This window comes from Dama dama, chromosome 13, assembly GCF_033118175.1.
Source record: "Dama dama isolate Ldn47 chromosome 13, ASM3311817v1, whole genome shotgun sequence".
NCBI classification, from domain to species: domain Eukaryota; kingdom Metazoa; phylum Chordata; class Mammalia; order Artiodactyla; family Cervidae; genus Dama; species Dama dama.
In genome coordinates this window covers 31,167,935-31,190,646 of record NC_083693.1, presented here as the reverse complement: position 1 = coordinate 31,190,646, position 22,712 = coordinate 31,167,935, and the positions used below count along the sequence as shown (strand labels likewise).

Sequence of the window (22,712 nt, the reverse complement as noted above, 5' to 3'; positions counted from 1 at the left end):
GCATGTCTAGTTGCTGCTTTGGACATTTCCCTAATGAAATAGTTTACAATGTGAAAAGCTTTCTTAGGAAGCTTGGTTTGGAAGTGGACAGTGAGCAGAGTGCCTTGGATGGCACTTTCTTCTGTGACGCCCTTACTGTGACACAGTCACATTCCCTTTGCTCCTGAGCCCTCAAAGCTGGAGCTAAAGTGGCTCCTATTCTAAAGTGGAATACCCAGGGCCACGTTGGGAATTAGTTATCCACCCCCCATAGCCAGGGTGTGGTCCTGCTTCTCAGGAGGCCGCACCCTTCCAGGGCCAGACTGTACCCTACACCCTGCACCCTCATCCCTGCTGTGAAGCACTGGGCACCAGCACAGCTCACCTTGATCCTCTCTTTGCACAGAAAGTAGGCAGTGGCATGCAGCACATCAGCAGAGTGTGTGGAGTTGTGGTAGGGGTTGGAAGCGTGATAATTGGCTTCAATCATCTGTAACCAGGATCTCAGTGTCACCTCTGGGCATTTTAAGAATTCACAGACTCCGAAGCGAGCGAACACTTTGAGACCAAGGTAAATCAAAGGCCTATAGAGAAAAACATACACATCATTAAAGTAGAGAAACAGGTAGTGTGTCTGATCTGTTCAGATCCAACAAGCAAACCTGAGCCAGACTTCAGGGAGCGAGCGGGGCAGCAAAGTGGAGCCTGTGAGGGTGGCCTGCAGCGGGTGCCCTGTCACCCTCTCTCCTGGTGGCCAGCACCAGCCCTGGGCAGAGCCCAGCTGCAATTCTGGGGGCACCCGCCTGGTGCTCCCCACTGCCCTAGCTGCTGCAGAGTCCTCCCGGCACCAGGAGGGTCTCCAGGTCAACGTGCTGCCAGGCTAACCCCATCCTCCCCTGTGGCCTTGCTGGACATGTGTCACTGGCCAGACGTCTTGCTGGAAGCAGATACCAGTTCCCCACGGCAGCACACCAGCCAGACGCTGGCACACATCCCGTGATGGTCTCAACACTCTGGAGGTGGGGGTTTCCCCAGACAGGTGACCAGATGATGCCAAATGAGGCCCGTCCATGAGAGTCACCGTCACCCAGCCTCTGGCCTTTGCTCTTGGCTCTGTTGAGGCAGTGTCCAAGCCGGCTGGGCTCTCAGGGCTTGGACAGACCTGCCCCGTCCCAGCTCACATTAGGACGTAAACCAGTGCCCACAGCTTTGTCTGCCACTGTCACTGGCCCTGTGGGGCACACGGATGCAGAGTGTCTCAGAAGCCTGACTCACGCTGAGTGTGAGCAAAGGGCAGGGGCTGTCACGGGGACCACCACCCACCCGGGATGGGACCTGACAAGTCTCCTATAACCGCCTCTCTCTGCTGTCTGCTGGGGTCCACGCCTCACCTCCTGAAGGGCGGCGCTGGCTGGCATCAGGTCTGAACGCCCTTCCCGTGTGCCAGGCCACCACATGGCTCTAGCTGAGTGTTCTCCAGAGAGGTATGAAATGGGAGGGGAAACCCAACCCTGCCCTGCTCTTGGGGACCACACTCAGGTCAGGATGCTGGAGTGTGGGGTGTCCCCATGCCTGTCACGAACACAGCAACTAAGATTTGGGGACAGCTCTTATCAGCATGTACATTTATTTATTTTTTTGGCTGCACTAAGTGGCATGTGGGATCTTAGTTCCCTGACCAGGGATCAAACCTAAGATCCCTGCATTGGAAGCGTGGAGTCTTAACCACTGGACTGCCAATGGTTCTGAGCTCTAAAAAGTGAGGCTCTTTGTGGCAATGTCAACATATCACTACTTAATACCTACAGGAGAAATTAATGACCGTATCTTACAAAAAGAAAACCTCTGCTACTTGCAGACTCCGAGTAAGACACTTGCTCTCTCTGCAGCAGTCATGGCCAGGTGAACTCCCCTTGGCTTCTCCCTGATCCCTCGCTGACGCTGAGGCCCTGGAGACTCAAGGTACCTGCTGCTCTTTCCCTGGGGCCTCCTCCCTGACCAGGGACTGGCTCTGAGCAGAGCCTACACTCCCGGGGAGGCTTTCTCCACACTGGCCCTTGGAATCAAACTCCCTGTCTGCTGAGCTTCCATGGGCTCACCTTTTATGAGTGGCAGCCTCCAGTTCAAAAATATTGAAGTCCCAGTATTCCTCCTTTTCCATGGCCCGAGTTATCTGTGATGGGACATCGTGAAGGGAGACGGGGACGATGATGCTGCTGGGAACCTGCTGAAGGTCTGCAGGGTGACAGAACAGAATCAACAGGCTTGACGGCGATTTCGGTCCCTCAGGGGGAGCGGTAGATCTTTGGGGGCGGATGCTTTGTTTCTTAGGGTTTATGATAAACCAAAAACTTCTTACTGATTAAAAAAAAAACCTCAAAATTATTATCTGAAAATTTCTCTTCATCACTTAAGTGTGGCTATAATACTAATGAAACTTAGTCGCTCAGTCGTGTCCGACTCTGCAACCCCATGGACTGTAGCCTGCCAGGCTCTCTGGATTCTCTAGGCAAGAACTGGAGTGGGTAACCTTTCCCTTCTCCAGGGGATCTTCCCGACCCAGGGATCGAACCCAGGTCTCCTTCATTGCAAGCAGATTATTTACTATCTGAGCCACCAGGGAAGCCCCAGTAGTATTAGCTAATACTAATAGCAATACAAAAAATTATAAAGGAAAAACTTACTTTTTGTTGAAAGAACATATTCATTTCCAGATAATCTTCGCAAACCATCCTGATAAAAACCAAGACAGAAGGTGACAGATGGTAATGGAATGGTCTGTTTCCCACAGAGCTGGAGGCCTCTATCCTAGACGGCTGGAGGCGGGACCTGGAGCCCACAGTCCAGAGCCTCCAGCTAACACATGATCCCCCAGCCTCCTCCCATGATGTCACCTAGTCTGTACAGGATGCTCTGGAGGGAGCCAGTCATTTTGTTCTGTAATGTGGTATGAAACACTTCATATTTTTTTCTGCCCGTTTTCAAAATCTTCAAATTTTATTTAAATCGACTACTTGTAGAGCCCTTAAGTAAAAATGGAGACCCAACGCAGCAGACAAGCTGGCTGTCCTGAACACGCTCCTCCCTCTGTTCCAAGCTGAGGTCCCCCCGTACCCCCCACCCCCCCCGGACAGGCCGCAGGTGGGTGACGGCTCAGCCGGAGGGCAGCTGAGCCTGGGCAATGGATGATCTAGGCCTTGGCTGACCCCGCACACAAAGAGCGCTGTGTGGGGCAGGCTGTCAACAAGCAGCCTCAGAAAACAGGCGAGAGCAGCGGGACCGAGGCGGCAGCCTGCCAGCACACTCACAGACACCAAGCCCCCGACGAGGTCGTTGGCGTGAGGATCATCGTCCTTAGCACCGAACTGGGGTGAATATAATTCAGTGGTTCTTAGAATTTCCAGCACGCGGTCTAAGGCTTCTGTCACAGGCATGGGACTGCTTTCCTGGGCAGCATTGATGATATTGATGACCTACAATAATACGGAAAGAAAAGTCCTGACTCTCATCACCTTAAAGGCAATGAGAGAGCAATCCAAAGAGTCGGGCTGGCGGTAGGGCTCGTTGTTAACTTAAGACAGTCAGAGTGCTCCCCTCGCCCTCCTCTCTCCACAGAGGCAGCCGCTCTGCACAACTAGGGGAGCCTCATCACTGTTGGGGGTCGCCGTGTCACCTTGGTGATGGGCGCCTCGATCGTCATGGAATGAATCCGGGCCATGGAAGAGTGTCGTCTCTGGCTGGAAACTGTGGAGAGACCAGGTGGTGCAGGGATCAGGGCGAGCGCGGCCTCAGTCACTGTCTCCCACCCTCCTCCAGGCCCGAGTGAAGGGGCAGGACCAGAGCTACCTGGCGGCTCAGCTCCCTCCCCATCCTACCAAGCCTGGGATTCTGGCAGACCAACTCTGCCTCCTTTGGTTCAAGGCACTGGGAGGCATGTGACCCCCTAGACTGAACCTCTGAGGTCACAGGCCAGCGAGAGGACAGAGGAAGCCATCTAGCAAGTCGAGGCCACACATTAGCCTCTCTGTGTCTGTAACAATGACGTTTTATAACTCAGCTTGCTGCTACCCAGGAGAGAAACGTTCTGAAAGACAATGCTACACAGGCCCTTTGTTTCATATATGGCGGGAACAATAAATACAACTCAATTAACTGAAATCCATGAGTATTTCTGGTTCAGTTTTTCAAGGCATCCTTTGGTGCTTTCCACTGTTCTGCTTGAGATTGTTACCTAAACTGTCTAGATTAGCTGAGGTAGGTGGCAGGTCTTACGCTCTACTGTTTGTTAATTTTTTGTTGCTCCTGTCAAGACCCAGTTCCTCTGGGGTGGGGAGAAGCCTGGGCGGTGAACGGGCAGGAAAAGACACTCAGTGGTGTTCTGTCTCTCCCTGAAAGCCCCACTGTCCAGCCACATGCTGTTTACCAAAGGCTAGAGACGACCACACACTGCTCTACCCGCTGAGATGTCAGCCTTATTTTACCGAAATAGGGCCTGAGCAGAAACAACCAGGACTAACCTACTCAGGGGCTCTCACATATTTTAAATTGCAGAGACCAACAAAAACTCCCTAAATCTAATGTTGGTGACCGCCACATGGATGCTATCTTTCCATTTTACCCAACAAGGTCATTAAACCGAAAGTAGAAACCACTATTCTATCCCTATGTCATAATAGGACTTGTTCTCATTAAAAAAATATAGTGAAGGTGACATACACAAACCAAACAATACAGTCGATACAATAAGGTGAAAAAGAATAAAGATTGTTGTTGACTATGTGTGCAGAAAATCTGAAAGACTCTACAAATGCTACTCTGATTACAATCAGTAAGTTTTATCAACATTACTGAGTGGAATGTTAATACACAAAAGTCAATTATATTTCTATATATTAGCAACAAACAACTGGAAACTAAAATTAAAAAAACCATTATGAAAGCATCAAAAAAATCAGTATTCAGGAATAAATCTAATGGAAATAAAGTGTAGGACTTAAACACTGAAAATGCGAAACACTGCTGAGGAAAAAAGACAACCTAAATAAAGATAAAGAGCATGCTCATGTTTTGAAAGACTCAGTATTATCAAGATTTCAAGTTTCTCTTGATCTATAGATTTAAGACACTCCCAAATAAAATCCCAGGAGGTTTTGTGTGTGTGTGTGTGTGTGTGTGTGTGTGTGTGAACTAAGTAGCTGATTCTAAATGCTATATGGAAATGCAAAGAACCTAGAATAGTCAGGATAATCTTGAAGAACTTTACCAGATATGAAGACTTACCATATAACTGTAGTAACTGATTGTGGTATTGGTGCAAGCAAGGACTAACGGAACAATGAAACAGAATACATGAGTCCAGAAACAGACCATATATATATAGTCAACTGGTTTACAAGAATGATACTATAGGAAAAGATGGTTTTTTAATATGGTGATGGGACAGTTGGGTTTCCCTGTAGGGAGAAAATTCATCCTTGATCCCTACCCTCACTCAATATAAAAACCGATTTGGAATGAATCATAGAGCCAAAGTGAAAGATAAAACAATAAGGCTTATAGAAGAAAATGTGGGAGAACAGTCTTCATGACCTTGGGATAGAGAAAGAGTTCTTAAACAGGACACAAAAAAGCACTAGGTATAATAGAAAACACCGATGAAATGAACTTTAAGATTCATTAAGAACCTCTGTTCATTAAAAGACTATTAAGAGTGAAAATGCAATCCACAAACTAAGAACAGTATGTCTGGAATACTTATATCCACATCTAGAATATGAAAAGAATTCCTACAACCAACAAGCAAGAGATAACCCAATGATAAAAATGGGCAAAATTTATGAATGTCACTTCACAGAAGAGGATATCCAAATGGCCAGTAAGCATATGAAAGGGGTGTCGTATGGAAAATTAAAATTAAAACCCCATCTGGTAGAGTAACTATAGTTTAGAACCTAGTGTAACCCAGTATGAGAGAATGAGGAGCAATTGGAACACTCAGAGATGAGTGATGGCATGAGGTACAGCCCATGTTGGAGAACTGTGCACAGGAGCCCAGAGGCCCCACAGTGCCAATCCTAGCGGATGGACACATGTCCACAAAGGAAGACTTGCATACAAGCACTCACAGCAGCCCTACCCGTAAGAGCCCTCACAGGGAAAGATGAACACAAAAAGACCATTCCTAAGAGAATAGATAACAAATTGTGGCATATACAAACAATGAAGTGCTACCAAGCAATAGAAAAGAACGACCTGCTAATACCCCCAGCAACGTGGATGAACCTCCAGAACGCTAAGACGAGGGAAAGGGGCCATACTGCATATACACTGTACGATTCCATTTCTATGAGGCACAAGAAGAGGCCAAATTAACTCATGTGCAAGAAATCAGTGGATGCCTCTGTGTGATGAGATCTGTATGCGAGTGCAGGCCTGCATGTGTGTCTTTTCTGTATCTAGTTTGGGGTGGGTGGTAACAGTCTATACAGGTCAATGGTACAGAACTGTCAAAACATATTGAACTCAACACTTAATATGAATTATATGTAAATTACAAGTCAATCAAAAAGAACAGAGGTTAAAACCCCAAAACATTAAAAGAAAAATGTTTAACTCTTCAAAATAGAGAAATGGACAAAGTAACACAAAGGATGAAGAGGAGTCAGAGTGTGGCAGCGAGGATGGTCTGGGGCGTCCGAGTGGTCTCTGCTCTGCTCAAGGGCCGTGCAGCGAGGACCATGGTGAAGATGGTGCCAGCAGCTGCCATGACCCCTGCCAGGCACTGCACCCCCTCAGTTAATCCTTACACTGTCCCCTGCGGACAGAATTATCCCCATCTGATGATACGGAAAGGGAAGCTCTCAAGACCACTCCCAAGGCTGCACAGAGAGTAGATGAAGCTGGGACCTGAACCAAGGTCAAGCTAAGGCCCGAGTACACACACTTCCCTGCACCACCTCTGCCCCCTGCCCCTGCAGCAGAGGCGGGGAATCTATTCTTTATTCCCTGACTCCATCAGAAGGGTCAGATGAACCTACTGGCAAAGGAGTCAGGGGCAAGGGAGAAATGCACGCAGACTTCTATAGGGACCCCTCCCGTCTGCTGAGCTTGAGGGTGGGGGCAGTGACCCAGACAAGATGAGGAAGGGAGCCTCATGTTTCCATGTGCCCACCACTCAGAGGAGCACGTTTTTTTCCTCTTGTCTTTGTCACCTACCTTCATTTGTTCGAGAGGCAACAGTTTTGACATCTAGGGAGCTTTTTCTCCTGTCTTTATGTTTGCCTGACTGATTATCTGTGGAAATAAATTATAAATTACCTCCGTGAAGAGATTTTAACAACATATTAGTATAATTACCAATATGAAAGCTTTAAAAGACAAAATTTAAGATTTAGAATACCACTTAGGATGCTGCAAAAATCAACACAGTACACCAAGATGAAGTCTCTGAACACCTGGGTTTAAGTGAGACAAACTTTCTCAAAAAATTTTCCGCTCACCATAAACGAGGGCTTTTCAGTTTCTAGATTGTGTAATTACAGAGTCTCAAGCCACAGAAATGAACTCAGAATTTCACCTACTTCTACATAGTTGAACAAGTGGTGGGAAAATTCTGATCCCCATCCACCCTTGTCCCAAAGTGAAAAAATCTTTTCTGTGTTTTTTCTACAATACAAGCCCTAAAATGTCCCAGGGGAGACTATGCCTCTCTTCTGGAGGCAGGACAGGGAGTGGTGGTCTGGGGTCTACTTCTCTGAGACCCATTTCTGTGGATGGCACCACTGACCCTCCAGCCCAAACAGGAGGTGTCTGCCTCCTCTCTCCCCCGGACCCCACACCGATCAATGACAAGGCCAAGTTAACCTTCCTTCCTGCGCCCTCCTGGGTGTCACCCGGGGTGCCAAGCCTCTCCAGCCTGTTCTCATTTCACAGATGAGGACACTGGGAGCCCTGTGAGATGAGCTTGGCTCTCCCTTTTCCCACTGGCAGTTCCAATCGTCTCTGCCTTCTCCTGGCTTCCTCCCCTGGACTCTTGCTCGCATACAGGATCCAAAAGCAGGCTCTTAGTACTCCTCTCCACCATCCAGAACCTTCTCCACTTGCTCTCTGGTACGTTCTCTTCTATGGGGGCACTGACAATAACCTTGTCAAGGTCGCCGATGACCTTCCTGTTGCTACCTCTGAAGGACCCGAGTCCGTCGTTACCTGACTCTTCTGACTTGTGTACTAGACACTAGTCAGTGCTAGACTGAGCTTGCTTTCTGAAAACTGCTCTGCACACGTCCACTCTGGCTTTCCCTGTGTCTCCTGCTGTTCCTTCCTGGTCTTCATCACCATGTCTCCTGTTCCTCAGCACCCCGGCGTTCCCATAGGTTCATCCTCTGCACCCCCTTCTCTTCTCAGACAGCAGAGTCTCCTCATTCTTCCCCACAGCCTTTACTCAGTCCCGAGCTGTTGTATCCCGGGCCTTCCTCCCGAGCCCCAGACTTCCATCCTCCCCGGTCACTCATCACTTCCACGGGGACACCCAGCCCTCAGCACTTCAGATGAGCTCGTCATCTTCTCCCAGGCTATTCCTCATCCCAGTCACTGGGCAGCATCTACCTTTCCACTTAGCTGGAGACAAGTCGTCCGTGACGGCTCCCTGCTGCTCTCCCTCAAGTGTTCAGGTGTGATAAATGTCTAGATTCCACGTCCTAAACGTCTCTCCCCACTCCTTCCCTGTCCAGGCTCAGACACCTGTCAATTGTCCTTCGGGTTATAGGGACAGCCTGCCTCACCGGTCCTACCAGCCCCAGCCTTGCTCTCTACGACCCATTCTCTCCAGACAGTGCTCACTCTTCTGATTAAAACACTGTAATGGTGCTTCCCTGTTTTTAGGGTCAGATGTAAATTCCCCAGTGTGGACCCAGGGTCCCTTGTGTCTGAACCTCATCTCTCCAGCTACCACGAGTTACCTAAGATGTGGTAAGCCACCTCCCAGACCTCTCTGCCGTGGCACTAACTGCTCACCCCCACTTAGGAAGGCGCCCCCTCCTTGGCTGCCTTCTCCGCCTGGTTAACACTCCATCCTCTTGGAGATGCAGGTCAGAGGTGGTTCAGGTATCATCCCCTCTGGGGAGCCTTCCCCTAATGCCTCAGCCCCACCCTGACCCCCACCCCACCAGGAACCACCGGCTTTACTGTGCAGCTCCCTCACTAATTGTGAATGACATGAAGGCAGAAATGACCTTTCCCACCCCTTCCTGGGTGACTAGCACTGCCAGCACATTGCAGATGCTCAACAGACACGCATCTGCTTCTCCAGACATATGCACACACACAAACCAGAGCACCACTAATAAACCACTTTGAGTCTATGGCTCACCTGCTCAACACCCTCAGCACCTCGGAGGTAAAGAGGAACTCCCTGGCAGTCAAGGACAGGAGCAGTGCGCTGGCTGCAGCCAGCCGTTGATCTCTCGCAGTCTTGCCCACAAGTGAGCTGCAGGGACACAGCTCTCCTGTCTCAGGAACAGCCTTGACTCTGCTCCTCCGCCTCCAACCGGGGACACGGTGTCCCGCCCAAATGCTCATTACCCCGTCCAGCCACACCTACTCTAACCACTCAGACTGCAGCGTCTCCTCGCTCTGAGCTCCAAGGAGACTGGTGTCCAAACAGCGGGCTGAGAAGCTGCGCTGTGACCTCCTGCAGTTCCCTCCTTCGTCTCCCTTTCTGCCGCTCAGCAAACATTCGCTGAGCGCCTGGGGCAGGTCAGGCTCTAAGGCAAGCACCAGGGATGCGAAGACGACTGAGGCTGCTGCCTCCAGATGGAGATCCTCATTCCCCCCCAACACCGAAGGACCCTCCACGATCCCACCTCCTTCCCACACTCACCTTTTGTACCAGTCGGAACGTTGCCCCGCTCTTTGTAGAACACACTGCACTCTCCCTCTTTAGTCACTGTTCTTATGCCTGGATCGCTTTTCCTCTGCACCCGTCTCCTCACTCCAGTCCACCTCTCCCTGTCTGGAGCGTGCCTCGCTCCCCTGCCTTCCTCCCCAGTAACGGTCATTCTTGATCACCTGCTGTGTGCCCCTGCTGTCCATATGTCCCTCCTCTTTTCAGGTTAAAGCCTGATCATTCCCGGTGCCCAGGGGAACTGTCCCAGCACGTGCCTCAGACTCCTGGAGCTGGCCGTCTGGGCTTGAGTGCCAGCTGACCACTTCCTAGCTGGATGTCCCAGAGCAAATCATGGGGCTTTTCATCTCCTTGTCTGTAAAAAGGGAGCCTGGTCTGTAAGGTGTCTCCCCCACTTAAGTCCTCCCGAGACAGCCCTGAGGTGAGGCAGGTCTGATGGGGTGTCCCCGCTGAAGACGTGGTCCGACACCAACACCACTGCCTCTTCAAGCATCAGGCTGACAGACCACACTCCGCTCAGCACAGCTTCATGGACGTGCATGCACTGGAGGTGAGACGTGCCCTGGACACCTGTCAGAATGCCCACCTGTGCTCAGGACCCGGGAGTCAGGGAGAGAGATGCTGCTACAGCGCTAGGAAAACACAGTGCCACCTACGCACCAGGTGAGCTCATCGGAGGCAGGGCCTGTTTTCAGTTTTTCAAAAGCTCAATGAAAAAAAAAAAAGCTCAGTGAACCCTAAGCATGAATACAGGGCACCGTACCTGTGTAACTGTCAGTCTGAACACTTTCAGCTATCTTCTCCGCCTAGAAATGAATATCAGAAGCTGTTAGTTCTGAGTGCCTAGTGATGCAGTAAGGGAAATCTTGCTGGGCCCCCAGGGTCCCCAGGGCTCCCCCTACATACCTTATTGTTGCCATTGCACACTCTGATAATGGACACATAGTGTCTAATTTTTCTGCAAGTAGAAAATAATGCATTATATTCCTCCTGGCCCTCAATTCTGGTGGAGAGCTAGCTAGTTTTTCCCTTATGAAAAGAGCATCTCTCTTTCACAACACACACCTTGGAGAGAGCAGTTCTTTGCTTGTGGTCAAGGTTGCCAATAAACAAACAAGAGTCTACAGGCATTCCCTGGTGTCTCTGAGGAAGTCAGGTTGACTCTTCAGTGAAAATAACAAAATCCTTCTGAGCCATCGCAACATACAATTAAAAAGACCCAGGTTTCAAAAATGTACTCCACGTTAGCTAACCAAAAGCCTTTAGTTCTGTCACATGTTTTCATGTTCACAAGCCTTTACACTGATGCTCGTTTTCGCGTTTCAGCAGAGCCTGCTCACAACACTCATTGAAACAGTCATAGGCCCCTCTGGGACCGAATGAATGTGCGCGTCTAGAACCAGGTGGCTGGGGTTCTCTTGAGAGTTGCTGGCTCTCCTCACTTATTTACTGTTCTTTCCATTTTTCAGCTTTTCCCCTTGATAATCCAATCCCGCCCAATGAGGGAAGGACATAAAAAGGCAGAGTCAGAACAGAGAGCCCACACAGAGCCGACTCCCTGAGGCAGAAGCCAGCTGGAAACCAGGCCTGGTAACCAACACCTGAGCCTCACGGGCAACGTGGGGGTCTGTGGCCCGGCTCTGCCAAGCGCTGTAGCCAGGCCCTGGGCTGAGCCTCTCCAAGCCTCAGCTTCCTCATCTGTCAAGCAGAGACGGTCACAGAGCCGCCGTCACAGGGCTGCGGGGAGGAGGAGGTGAAGGGACGCCCAGCAGGCCCTGAGCCCCTGTCCAGGGAGTGAAGGGCTCCCAGATGGCATCGTGGTTACAACACTGTTACACACCTCCTCCTCGTCTTCATGACCAAGAACATACACTAGGTATGATTTTACATTTTGACTTTTGTATTTATCATAAACATTTTCCCTGTGATTGAATTCTCTATGATCATCATTTCTAATTGTGGTGTATTTTATTGTTGAGTGTTCTGCAATTCACACTCAATTTTCCACTGTTTGTATTATTTAACATAGATTCCGAGACAAACTATGACACTTTTAGGCTCTTGATATACACTGCCTTCCAATCTGTGGTCACACCTGTTTCATATGAGTTTCTATAAATGACAGTATTTAAAATACTTTATCTAATTTGATAGTTCTGTGCAGAAATGATACAGAGGCTACCAAAACCAGATGTGTGTGTGTGCTCAGTCATGTCTGACTCTTTTGAGACTCCATGAACTGTGTAGTTCTCCAGGCTCCTCTGTGCATGGGATTTTCCAGGCAAGAATACTGGAGTGGGTTGCCATTTCCTTCTCCAGGGGATCTTCCCAACCTAGGGATCGAATCTGAGTCTCCTGCACTGCAGGCAGATTCTTTACCTGCTAAGCCAGAGAGAAATCTTTTAAATACAGAGTCCACCAGTGAGTGTTCTTGGCACAAAGCTCAGTGAGGTGGCATTGGATTTAAATGCTTTCATCTTTTATGTATGTGGTCACACAGCTTAAGCAGGACTGTCGGAGTCTTGCAGCTCTGGGTCACCAGCAGGAGGGTCAGGCTGTGACCATGAGGAAGCCACCCTGGAAGGTCACACTTTGGTGGTAACTGACCTGGTTACCAGTCCTTCTTATAAGTTTCCATGTGCGGTTCTTAACTTACTTAAGTATTTAAAGCACATGCTGCAATAAGCCAAACATGGTATATTGACTGAAGTACTTGTTTTTTCTACTTACCCTCCCTGTCCAATGACAGGTATTATCTTCACATTTTGTTGTACGTTATCTCCATTTTTCTTCCTGACAGAGTAAATTCCTTGCCATTCCTGTAAATGGAATGTGAGCGTCATTATACACTGTGTTCCAAACATGAACCTGAGAACATCCTCCACCTCCTGTTCACTCCCAGTGGCCACTAGAGCAATTAGGAGAACAAGATCCAGCTAAGGAGGACAATTCAGCCAGTGACTGTTTAGATAACAGAGTCGCCTGTAAGTTTCCCAGTCAAATGGAAACAAAAAGTATTTACTCAACACAGATCCTATTTCTTAGCAAAATACAACAGAAGTCAAAGTTTCAGATCCTGAAAATAACAAAGTCCTACCTAGAAGGCTATTATGAAGAGAAAATCTGGTAACACTCACAAACTCCTTGCCAAGTGCTGACATACACAGAGGGCCAGTAAGGGGCCTGTTTGGTTTTGCACATGTGTCTGTCTGTCTGCACTCCTCTCAGAATGACATGAGGCCTGCACCTCCCTCTACTCCAGGGCTAGCTCAGCAGTGAACGGGACTTCTCTGACTACTGGGACAGGCTCTTCGTGGTGGGGTCCGCGGCCTTAACAATTCCATCATCGCCATCCAGCTGTCCTATCTGGGGGTGAGCACAGAGCTGGCACGTGGTAAATGGTCAAGGACCACTTGGGGCCTTAGTTCACTGAATGGAAAAGCTAGACCAAGGTCAGACTACGGAATCCTGGCAGCCAGGCTAAGGGACCTGAGCGCTCCATGAGGGGGTGACATCATCAGTGATGACCCGGCGAGACTCATCTCCAGCAGTGCGGGGGGATTGATTGGAAGTGAGGGTCCTGGGCCAGGAGGCCTAACTGCGTTCAGCTACCGCCGTCTTGGAATGTGGGGAGGAGGTCCTGAACGTGGTCAGGCCCAGGCCATGGATTCAGCCCTGCTGATGGATTTGATAAAGAGGGACAAAGGGGGAGGGAGAATCCAAAACGAGTCTAGGATTCAAAGTCCAAGCAGGTGTGAAGACAGTCAACAAGCAGAGACAGATGAGGACCGAGAGAGACTAAGCTTTCTGTCAGTGGGGGATGAGAGAGAATCATCGCTCTACAGGTTGGTTCCAAGATGACAGCAGGTGTTGAGACAAACCTTGGAAAAGACCTTCAGGTGAAAACTGGGGAATGGGAGGCAGGTATGCAGAGGAGAAAGGATGCTCAATGACACAAGAGCTTTTGAGGGACCAGCAGGGGACAGAGCACCCTGTAAACCTGGGAGGAAAGGATGGGGAGAGGGGAACTGGAGAGAGGGGTAAGTGGGGAGTCCCGGGGGCTGCAGAGGGTGCAAGGGGTGAAAAGCTGGGACTCCCGGTGGCCCAGCGGTTAGGACTCTGCACTTCCACTGCTCAGGGTACAATTTGCACGGTGCAGCCAAAAGGAAAAAAAATTATAAAAAGCTGAAGGGCTCCTTGTTTGCAATATTTTCCATTTGAACATCACTGGAATTTCTCCTGTGCCCCCCAGAATATCTGGCTGGTTGGACACCTAGAACCTGACACTCCAAAGCCCCGACCGTCATCTGACCTTCTATGAAGGCTCCAGCCCCGTCCCCAGCACAGATCTGAACCCTCTCCACGGACCACAGCCCACTGTTTGTCCAGGCTGGCCGCTTCTCAACAAGCCCTTCGTATCCCTGGGAAGATTCCATTAGAAAGGCCATGTATCTTTCTCCTCAAAAACAAAAAAACAAACGAAAAAAAACCTGCCCAGCTAAGTGGTCTGTCCTGCTGCAGTGTGGCCAGCCAAGTAGGAATGACCAGCAACGGACATGTGGCAGCTCTTACACTCTCCCCAGGAACTCAAGATCACACAGAACCAATGCCCTGGCTCCATTCTGAAATAAAGCAGTTAAGTATAGAGGTTGATAATAGGATAGTATTTGCTGCTCACAGCAAACACAGATGTAGAGAACATGTGTCCTGCTGTTGGTGTTTGAGGCCGTTCATACCTGGTGCCCCATGGCAAGACTCAGGAGGCGAGACGCTGCCCACAGGGGTCTGGGGGGATCTCTGGACCTGCAGCTAATCCGCTGGATTCCCCCATCCCACCCCATCTCCACCTGCTCTCCTGAGAGGGAGAGGAGTGCCTCACTGACCCTGCTGCTGCCAGATAGAGGGGTGCAAGAGCCCTCGTGTCTGTCTGGCAGCCCACAGAGCCTCATGACAGAACTGCAGGCTGACCCCGTGGCTGCCCTGGACCTGGCCGCCGCGACTGGGGAGGCCACCGTGGGTCTGCATGGCTGCTCCTGTGGCTGCCTCTGGAGGATGCCCCCCTCGGCCCAGCAAGGGAACACTGGTGGGCCTGAGTTCCTACGTTCTCTTCGTTCATTACCACCTCTGTTTCTCTTTCCAGAGAAACTGCCACTCTCTCTGGTAAGAAAATCTTCCTCCTTGACAGAAGGGAGAGCTGAAGGAAATCAGGATGCATTCAGAGCCCACATCGGCTACTCCCCAAAGGTGCATCACCCGGCCCCGCAGCTGGTCAGACCCTTCCCTGTTCTCACTGCAAAGCCACCCCTGAGTGCACAGGACACCCGCCCACTCACAGGGTCCTCGGGGGGCCCAAGCCAAGTGGGGCTATGAACCCTGCACAGCCCTTCTGCCCCCGCTGGTAGCCTGCCCTTGTGGGTGACCAGACAGGCGTGGGGCCACATGCCCCAGGGACAGCACTTCCAAGGGCCTCCAATGGCTGGCAGGACAGCAGCTCATCAACTTCTCAAATGTTTTAAAAAATCATATTCACTATCCCAACTTCTAAAAGTTAAATAGAGCCCAGCAGAAAAGCCTGGGAATGACTATGGAAAGCAGTGGCCTTTTCCTTCCTGGCGTATTTTAAAAGCTAATACCAGTGAGGTGTTGACAGAAGCCAGGGTTCAGAGACAGAAACAACCTCCAGCCGGAGCCCGCCTCTGTGTCTGTCCTTAGCACCACAGTACTGCAACTCCTCATGTCATAGTTTATCTGTCTGTTCTGTGTCCTGGAACGTATTCTCTGAGCAGTTTTTCTTTGCTCATCTTTCTATACCGGAATTCAGCACAGTGCCTGGCATTCAAAAAATGCTGACCAAATGAACAAGGCCCAGAGAACTGATGGGCTCAGCTGTGTTCTGAGAACGTGTGGATTCACTGGCCATCCTTTACCCTGACCACTGCCAACATCCATCACTGAGAAGATTAATTATTAGAAAGATCAACTTACTTATTACAAAAATGAAAACAATGACTTTATGTGTCAAACTTACTCTTCCTGGCTGGTCAGGTTATATGTACTTTCCTAGCCTCAGTTTCCTCATCTGCAAAGTGGGCACAACAGGGATACCACCACCTATGGTTCCCCAGGCCTGAGGTTCCCCAGCTTTGGCAGTGCTCAGCGAGTGTTCAACCTCCTTCCACCCCTCTCTGCTTCTGTGGAAGGGACCAGGGTGCCACTCTCTTACTCACCTTGCATGAATTTATAGTATCGAGCAAATCAGCCTTTTTTTCATTTATAGGCACTTCTGCTATCTCCTTCCCTATTAACTCGCCTGACTGATAGCCCATTGTTGTTTCGAACGCTGGATTTGCATACTGGGGGGTGGGGAGACAAAAGAGAAAACATCAAGTCAATTAAAAGAAATGTTGAAAAGAGGACAATCAAAGGTGTTCAACCTAAACCATCATAGTTTTCCCCCAGAAAGCCCAGGAGCCTGGCGCTCACTATGACGATTCTAAAGTTACAAGAGCACAACCCCAGGAAATCCCTGGCGTCTGCAGAAGCCTCTGCTCTGGTGATGCTGGGCTGGGCTTGCTGCCGTGTTCTCCTGAGGTCCAGGGAGGGCGGCAGGCTAGCTCCCACTTAAACACCCTTGGAGGAAAGGAGCATGGAGACACCTGGGGCTGCTGCACACGGGCTGTTGGGATTACGATACTGAAAGAAAGCACCATCTGGGAGTCTGACCCACCCAGCCCCTACTTCCAAAAGTCACTTAGCTTCTCCCAGGTTTCAGTCTGCACATCTGTTTAATGGGGATGAAACATTTATTTAGCCTCTCTCACATGATGCAAATGAAAAGTGAGTTTGGAAAGCAGGCTGTGACAGAGGAAATGTTTACAAATATAAGGCTTTATGGTTAAGTTTCAAATAGGACTGTAAGAGTACAAGAAAATGCCTGGGAAAGCTGTGTGTGCGCTAATAAAAATAACAAATAATGATGATGATAAACAACAGTCATGCTGTTTAAGGTTTGTTTTCCTTGCTAGGCACCACAGCAAGCAAGTTACACACATCTACTCCTTTCAGTCCTCAGAACATCCTTACGAAAGGCAGGTGATTGTCAATGTTAATATTATTCCCATTTGTACAGATGAAGAGCAGATTCAGACAGATTGAGTAACCCGCCCATAGATGCTCAGCTCGGTAGAGGCCGAGAATAATGGAACGCAGGCCTGACTGATACCAAGCCTGTGCTCTCAACCACCGGCCAGTGTCACGTCTCAGGGCACCGACTCCTGCATGTGGACATCATCAGGCTCTTTACCAAGAAAGCCACAGTTGAAGTGAAGAACTGCAGTGCTCATTACTAAAATCAAAGTGGGGCTCATTCTCAGACACAAGGAACATTCCCCCTGGCACAACTCCCTCTTTTGCTGTTATCTGAGAACATATGTTACCTGGTTGTTATCTGAAAGCCATGTGACCCTCTTTCACTTTTTAATTTTATTGAAGTCTAGTCACTGTACAACAAAGGAAATCATATGTATACATTATATACATATATCCATTCTTTTTTAGATTCTTTTCCCATATAGGTCATTACAAAATACTGAGTAGAGTTCCCTGTGCTATACTATAGGTCTTTGTTGGTTATCTATTTTTTTAAAGGTTATTTTCTTTTACTGTGGACCATTTTTAAATGAAAGCTTTATTATCTTAAGTCACTTATATGAAGCCACTTTGCTAATAATTTGTTAAGTACTAGATTATTTTTAAAATTTTGAGTAGTGTCCAGTAAATTTTTATAGTTTCTATAGTAAACTACCATCAAAAACAGTTAAGAAAGGAAAGAGCACACAGCCCTTATGGGCAGGGCCTGTCCTTATTGCAACAGTCTCTCCCCACCCAGCTCCAAAATCCTGGATAAAGGCCCCTCCTTGCATAATAAATAAACAAGCAAAAAGGAGAGAAAAAATAAATGCCAGTGCCATATGTCTACAGAATACTTTCTAACACATTAAGTAATTATTAGAAACTTTTCTTACCCCAGAGGGAACCTATCTTAGACTTTATATTTTACACATTTTGTTCTAATAAACCTCTAAGGAAAAACTGATCCCTTGAACTTCAGAGAGAAAGAAAAAAAAAAAAACAAAACCAAAGGGGTTCAACCCTAAAAATGCAAACAAACCAGAAATGAGGGACAAGCTTCCCAAATAACAAACCTGGATAATGTGGTCTTCACTTGTAATTTCAATTGCTTCTTGACTTTTCTCTAATGCAGCAAACATTGAGTTACAAGCCCTTTATGGGTAGAAAAGAAAAAGGACTGATTAATATAAATATTATAAAATGAATTATAGTCTTGGGATATTACATTAACTTACTTAAATGAATTCTTTGATTATAAAGGTAACTGATGCTAACTTGAGAAAAAGAAGGGGGGAAGATTAAAAAGCAGAAGGAAGAAATAAACGTCTCCTGCAATCCTGCCACTTGGAATCATGACTCTGCACAACCTGGTACTTTTCTTTCCATTCTAAGAACAAGTGGACCAGGGGAACCCACAGCCCGCTGCGGGCCAGAGGACAGCCCTTCACTGGCTGTGGGACGTGACTGAGCCTCCCTGGGTCTCTCCCTTCTCACCATGTGCAGAGTCCTCATGAGGACTCAAAGAGAAAGTGGACTCAAGCTCCCCGCACAAAACCTGGCAGAAAAGAGGCAGCCCATCGTTTGCAGCTACCACCGTCAACAAATTCTTTTCACAAAACAGATCATCGACATCACTGGCTTTGTTCCCTGCTTCTACTTACCTTATATTGTGAGCATTCTCCCTGTCCTTGGTGGTTGAAAACATTTTTGAGTTACACAGGTAACAACGGGGTTTTTTTTTTTTAATTAGAAAATGAAAATAAATGAAATACTACATCATACACACTAGGATGGCTATAATCAAAGACAGTGTTGGTAAGGAACCCTCAAACACTGCTGGTGGGAGTGTAAAATGACACAGCTGCTTTGGAAAACAGTCTGATAGTTCCCCAAGCTGCTAAGCACAGAGTTGCCAATTTTACTCCTAGGGAGGTGCCCGATAGAAACAAAAACATAGGTCCACACAAAAACTTACAGCCCACAAGTGCAAACAACCCTAATGTCCATCAACTGATGAACAGATGAACAAAATGTGATATGTCCATACAATGGAATACTATGCAGATACAGAAGGAAACACAGTCCTCACGTGTGCCATAATATGGATGAATCTTAAAAAACATTATGCTAAGTTAAAAGAAGCCAGTCACAAAAGGACCACATATTGCATAATTCTATTTTAATGAAATGTCCAGAATAGGCAAAACTATATATACAGAGAAATTAGATTAGCGCTTATCTAGGGCTGGAGGTCATGAAAATGTTCTAAAATTGTGGCAGTGGTTGCACAACTCTGTGAATATATTCAAAGCCATTGAACTGGGTACTTTAAATGGGTGAATTGTATAGAATGTAAATTATATCTCAATAAATCTGTTTAAAAGTACATGAGATTAAATCATCTGAAATCCCAACACCTACACAAATCAAGTGATTGCAGCCATGAAATTAAAAGACGCTCACTGCTTGGAAGGAAAGTTATGACCAACCTAGATAGCATATTAAAAAGCAGAGACATTACTTTGCCAACAAAGGTCTGTCTAGTCAAGGCTATGGTTTTTCCAGTGGTCATGTATGGATGTGAGAGTTGGACTGTGAAGAAAGCTGAGCACTGAAAAATTGATGCTTTTGAACTGTGGTGTTGGAGAAGACTCTTGATAGTCCCTTGGACTGCAAGGAGATCCAACCAGTCCATCCTAAAGGAGATCAGACCTGGGTGTTCATTGGGAGGACTGATGCTGAAGCTGAAACTCCAATACTTTGGCCACCTCATGCGAAGAGTTGACTCACTGGAAAAGACCTGATGCTGGGAGGGATTGGGGGCAGGAGGAGAAGGGGCCGACAGAGGATGAGATGTCTGGATAGCATCACCGACTCGATGGACATGAGTGTGAGTAAACTCTGGGAGTTGGTGATGGACAGGGAGGCCTGGCGTGCTGCGATTCATGGGGTCTCAAAGAGTCAGACACGACTGAGCGACTGAACTGAACACAAATCAATTGGTGTTCTAGGCAATTTCTTATATAAATATACATGCAAAAAAATACATGCAATATATATATTTATAAAAGTATAATCATACCCTACAGTTTGATAATCTTGTCCCACTGAAAAATTATATAAATATCTTTCCACATCATTAATTAGTTCCTTATCATCACTTTTAATAACATGTAATATTCTAAAGTTACACAATAATTCATTCAAACAAATTTCCCATGACTACACATTTAGGTTGCTTTCAGCTTTTTTTGCATATGCCTCAGATGATTAAAAAAAGAAAGAATGCAACTGTCTACTTCTTCATAAAATTCATAATTGTTCATACAATGCTGTTACTTTATTCTTGGTATTACTAAGCTGTCTAGGTAAATAAGACAAAACAGCTTAGCCAATAAAAACTAGTCCTTCTTTCTTGGCATATAAAACTCAAGAGACGGTATGTGAATTAGCCCAATAAAGCTGTTATTTAAAAAAACAAGAATGAAAAAATAAGAAGTTTCCACCTTTGATAGAGCAAGCTAGGAGGAGATGGATCTGTGAGAAGCCCTACTGGGTTTTATCACGTGTTTTTAAATTTTTGTAGATCTGGTAAGTAAAAAATGGTGAATCATTTTAATTTCTTTGGTTACTACTGAAGCTGAACATTTTTTTCATGTTCACTGGCCATCAGTATCTCTTATAAACTACTTGTTTATGACATGTCCTTTGTAATTTTTTTTATACTGGGTGTTTCCATCTTTAAACTGATTCATCAAAGCTCTTTACATATTTAGGATATTAATCTGTCTGTCCTGAATGTTATGAATGTATTTTTTCCTAGTTTGCTATTTGTCTAAATTTTTAACATTATATGGGCTTCCCAGGTGGTGCCAGTGGTAAAGAACCCAGCTGCCAATGCAGGAGATGCAAGAGATGTGGGTTCGATCCCTGGGTCAGGAAAATCCCCTGGAGGAGGAAATGGCAACCCGCTCCAGTATTCTTGCCTGGGAAGTCCCATGGACAGAGGAGCCTGGTGTTAAGGTATTTTTACCACCTGAGCCTCCAGGGCTTCCCAGGTGGTGGTAGTGATAAAGAATCTACCTGCCAATGCAGGAGACACAAGAGATGTGGGTTCAATCGCTGGATCGTTTGATCCCTGGGTTGTGAAGATCCCCTGGAGGAGGAAATGGCAACCTACTCCAGTTTTCTTGCCTGGAGAATCCCATGGACAGACAAGCCTGGCAGGCCACAGTCCATAGGGTTACAAAGTGTCAGACACGAAAGAAGCAACTTAACACACAAAGTGTTTTCACTGGGACAAGCTTAACATTTTTATCTTGCCTAATCTGCTTCTCTTCCTTTATGAAATCTTTTTGACATCACACTGGGTTTACCAAGGCTTCATTATCCAATGACATATGTTCACTTATACTTTTAGTACTTTCGTGGCCCTACTTTTTAACATGATGCACACTGGAGTTTATTTTGGAACTGGGTGTAAGATTGGGATATAACTTAATTTTCTTTCCACATAGTTAATAAATTGTCACAATTCTGTTCACTGAAAAATCCACCTTTTCCTGTGTGGATTTAAACTGCCATGGTGAACATATATACTTATGTTCTCAATTCTTAAATACACTCATGCTTAAATACACTCATCACTACCGCCATATTTCTAGACTTTACATTCTAGGTTACTGATCTAGCAGTAACACAGATATGCTTGTCACACATAGCTTTTTAGTGCATTTTAGTATCTCAGAAGAAGCCTCTCTCTGTGGCCCTCAGTGCTCAGCCCGCACCCATCCCTTCCCTCTCCTGTCATCCTGTCTCCCTAACAGTGGCCATCTCCCTCTGGCTGTCAGCTGGCACACCAGAGATGAAGCGCAGCATGAGGAGAGACGGTGAGTGCAGTCCTGAAGATGTGGGTTACAGCCCAGAGGACTACCTCTGTCCTGTGCCACATGTGCGAGCTTGGGCCAAAGTCAGTTAACCTCCCCGGTATCAGTTTCTGCATCATGATTCCTAATTCGCCAACAATAAGCTCCATGGCTCTCAGCGGGAAGTGTGGCAGCCAGGCTGTGGAAGACCCAGGAGTAAGGAAAGGGGCAGGCCCAAGGCCAGACATCCATCTCAAGCTACCCTGAAGAGTTTGGCAACAAAAAGGAGCTCTTTTGTAGACCTCACCAGCCCTGAAACATCTCTGCTCACAGCACTTCTCTGCTACCTCACGCTTCATTTCATTTTGTCTATGAAGTATTTTCTTCTCCGCATGTGGTACCTGGCGCTGGTCCCCACCAATCTTTATACTCCAAATTCTAACCCCCTTATCTCCCCCTGAGCATGTACAGAGTGATTCCATTCTCTCTTGGATCCTGGTAAGGGAAATGTCAAACAGAACCCAAGGAAGAGAATGAAGATGAGAAAGAACTACTGATATTTTTTTTTCACTTCTGTCAACCTCAGATAATTTTACTAATTTTGCTGCTTTTCTCATTCTACAAAGAACTAGGTTTATATTCTTTTCAGGTTAAAAAAAAAACAACTGTTTAGCAAGAGCAAATTACAAAATGTTTATTGTAAAGAAGAAAACATGTCACCTACTGGAAATATGTATGTACATATCAAAAAGAATTTTTAAATAAAAAACAAAACAGGTAATTCAGTATATATATTTTCACATCCTGCTTTTTTATTTGCTATTATTTTGGTGCCC

The 22,712-nt window shown here is 47.1% G+C and overlaps 1 protein-coding gene across 4 annotated transcripts in view; it reads right to left on the bottom strand.

The window, feature by feature from the left end:
* Window positions 1–22,712, bottom strand: part of PDE8A (phosphodiesterase 8A) — a 146,168-nt gene that overhangs the window by 17,980 nt on the left and 105,476 nt on the right. For all 4 annotated transcript variants that reach the window (XM_061158789.1, XM_061158788.1, XM_061158790.1 and 1 more), the window contains exons 7-17: window positions 18,085–18,163; window positions 16,108–16,233; window positions 12,611–12,699; window positions 10,787–10,838; window positions 10,644–10,686; window positions 7,195–7,272; window positions 3,653–3,723; window positions 3,288–3,452; window positions 2,664–2,712; window positions 2,079–2,214; window positions 365–563 (exon numbers count right to left, since the gene is read on the bottom strand). In XM_061158789.1, coding sequence (XP_061014772.1) covers window positions 365–563; window positions 2,079–2,214; window positions 2,664–2,712; window positions 3,288–3,452; window positions 3,653–3,723; window positions 7,195–7,272; window positions 10,644–10,686; window positions 10,787–10,838; window positions 12,611–12,699; window positions 16,108–16,233; window positions 18,085–18,163 — 1,087 coding nt within the window. The remainder of the gene's footprint in view (window positions 1–364; window positions 564–2,078; window positions 2,215–2,663; window positions 2,713–3,287; window positions 3,453–3,652; window positions 3,724–7,194; window positions 7,273–10,643; window positions 10,687–10,786; window positions 10,839–12,610; window positions 12,700–16,107; window positions 16,234–18,084; window positions 18,164–22,712) is intronic.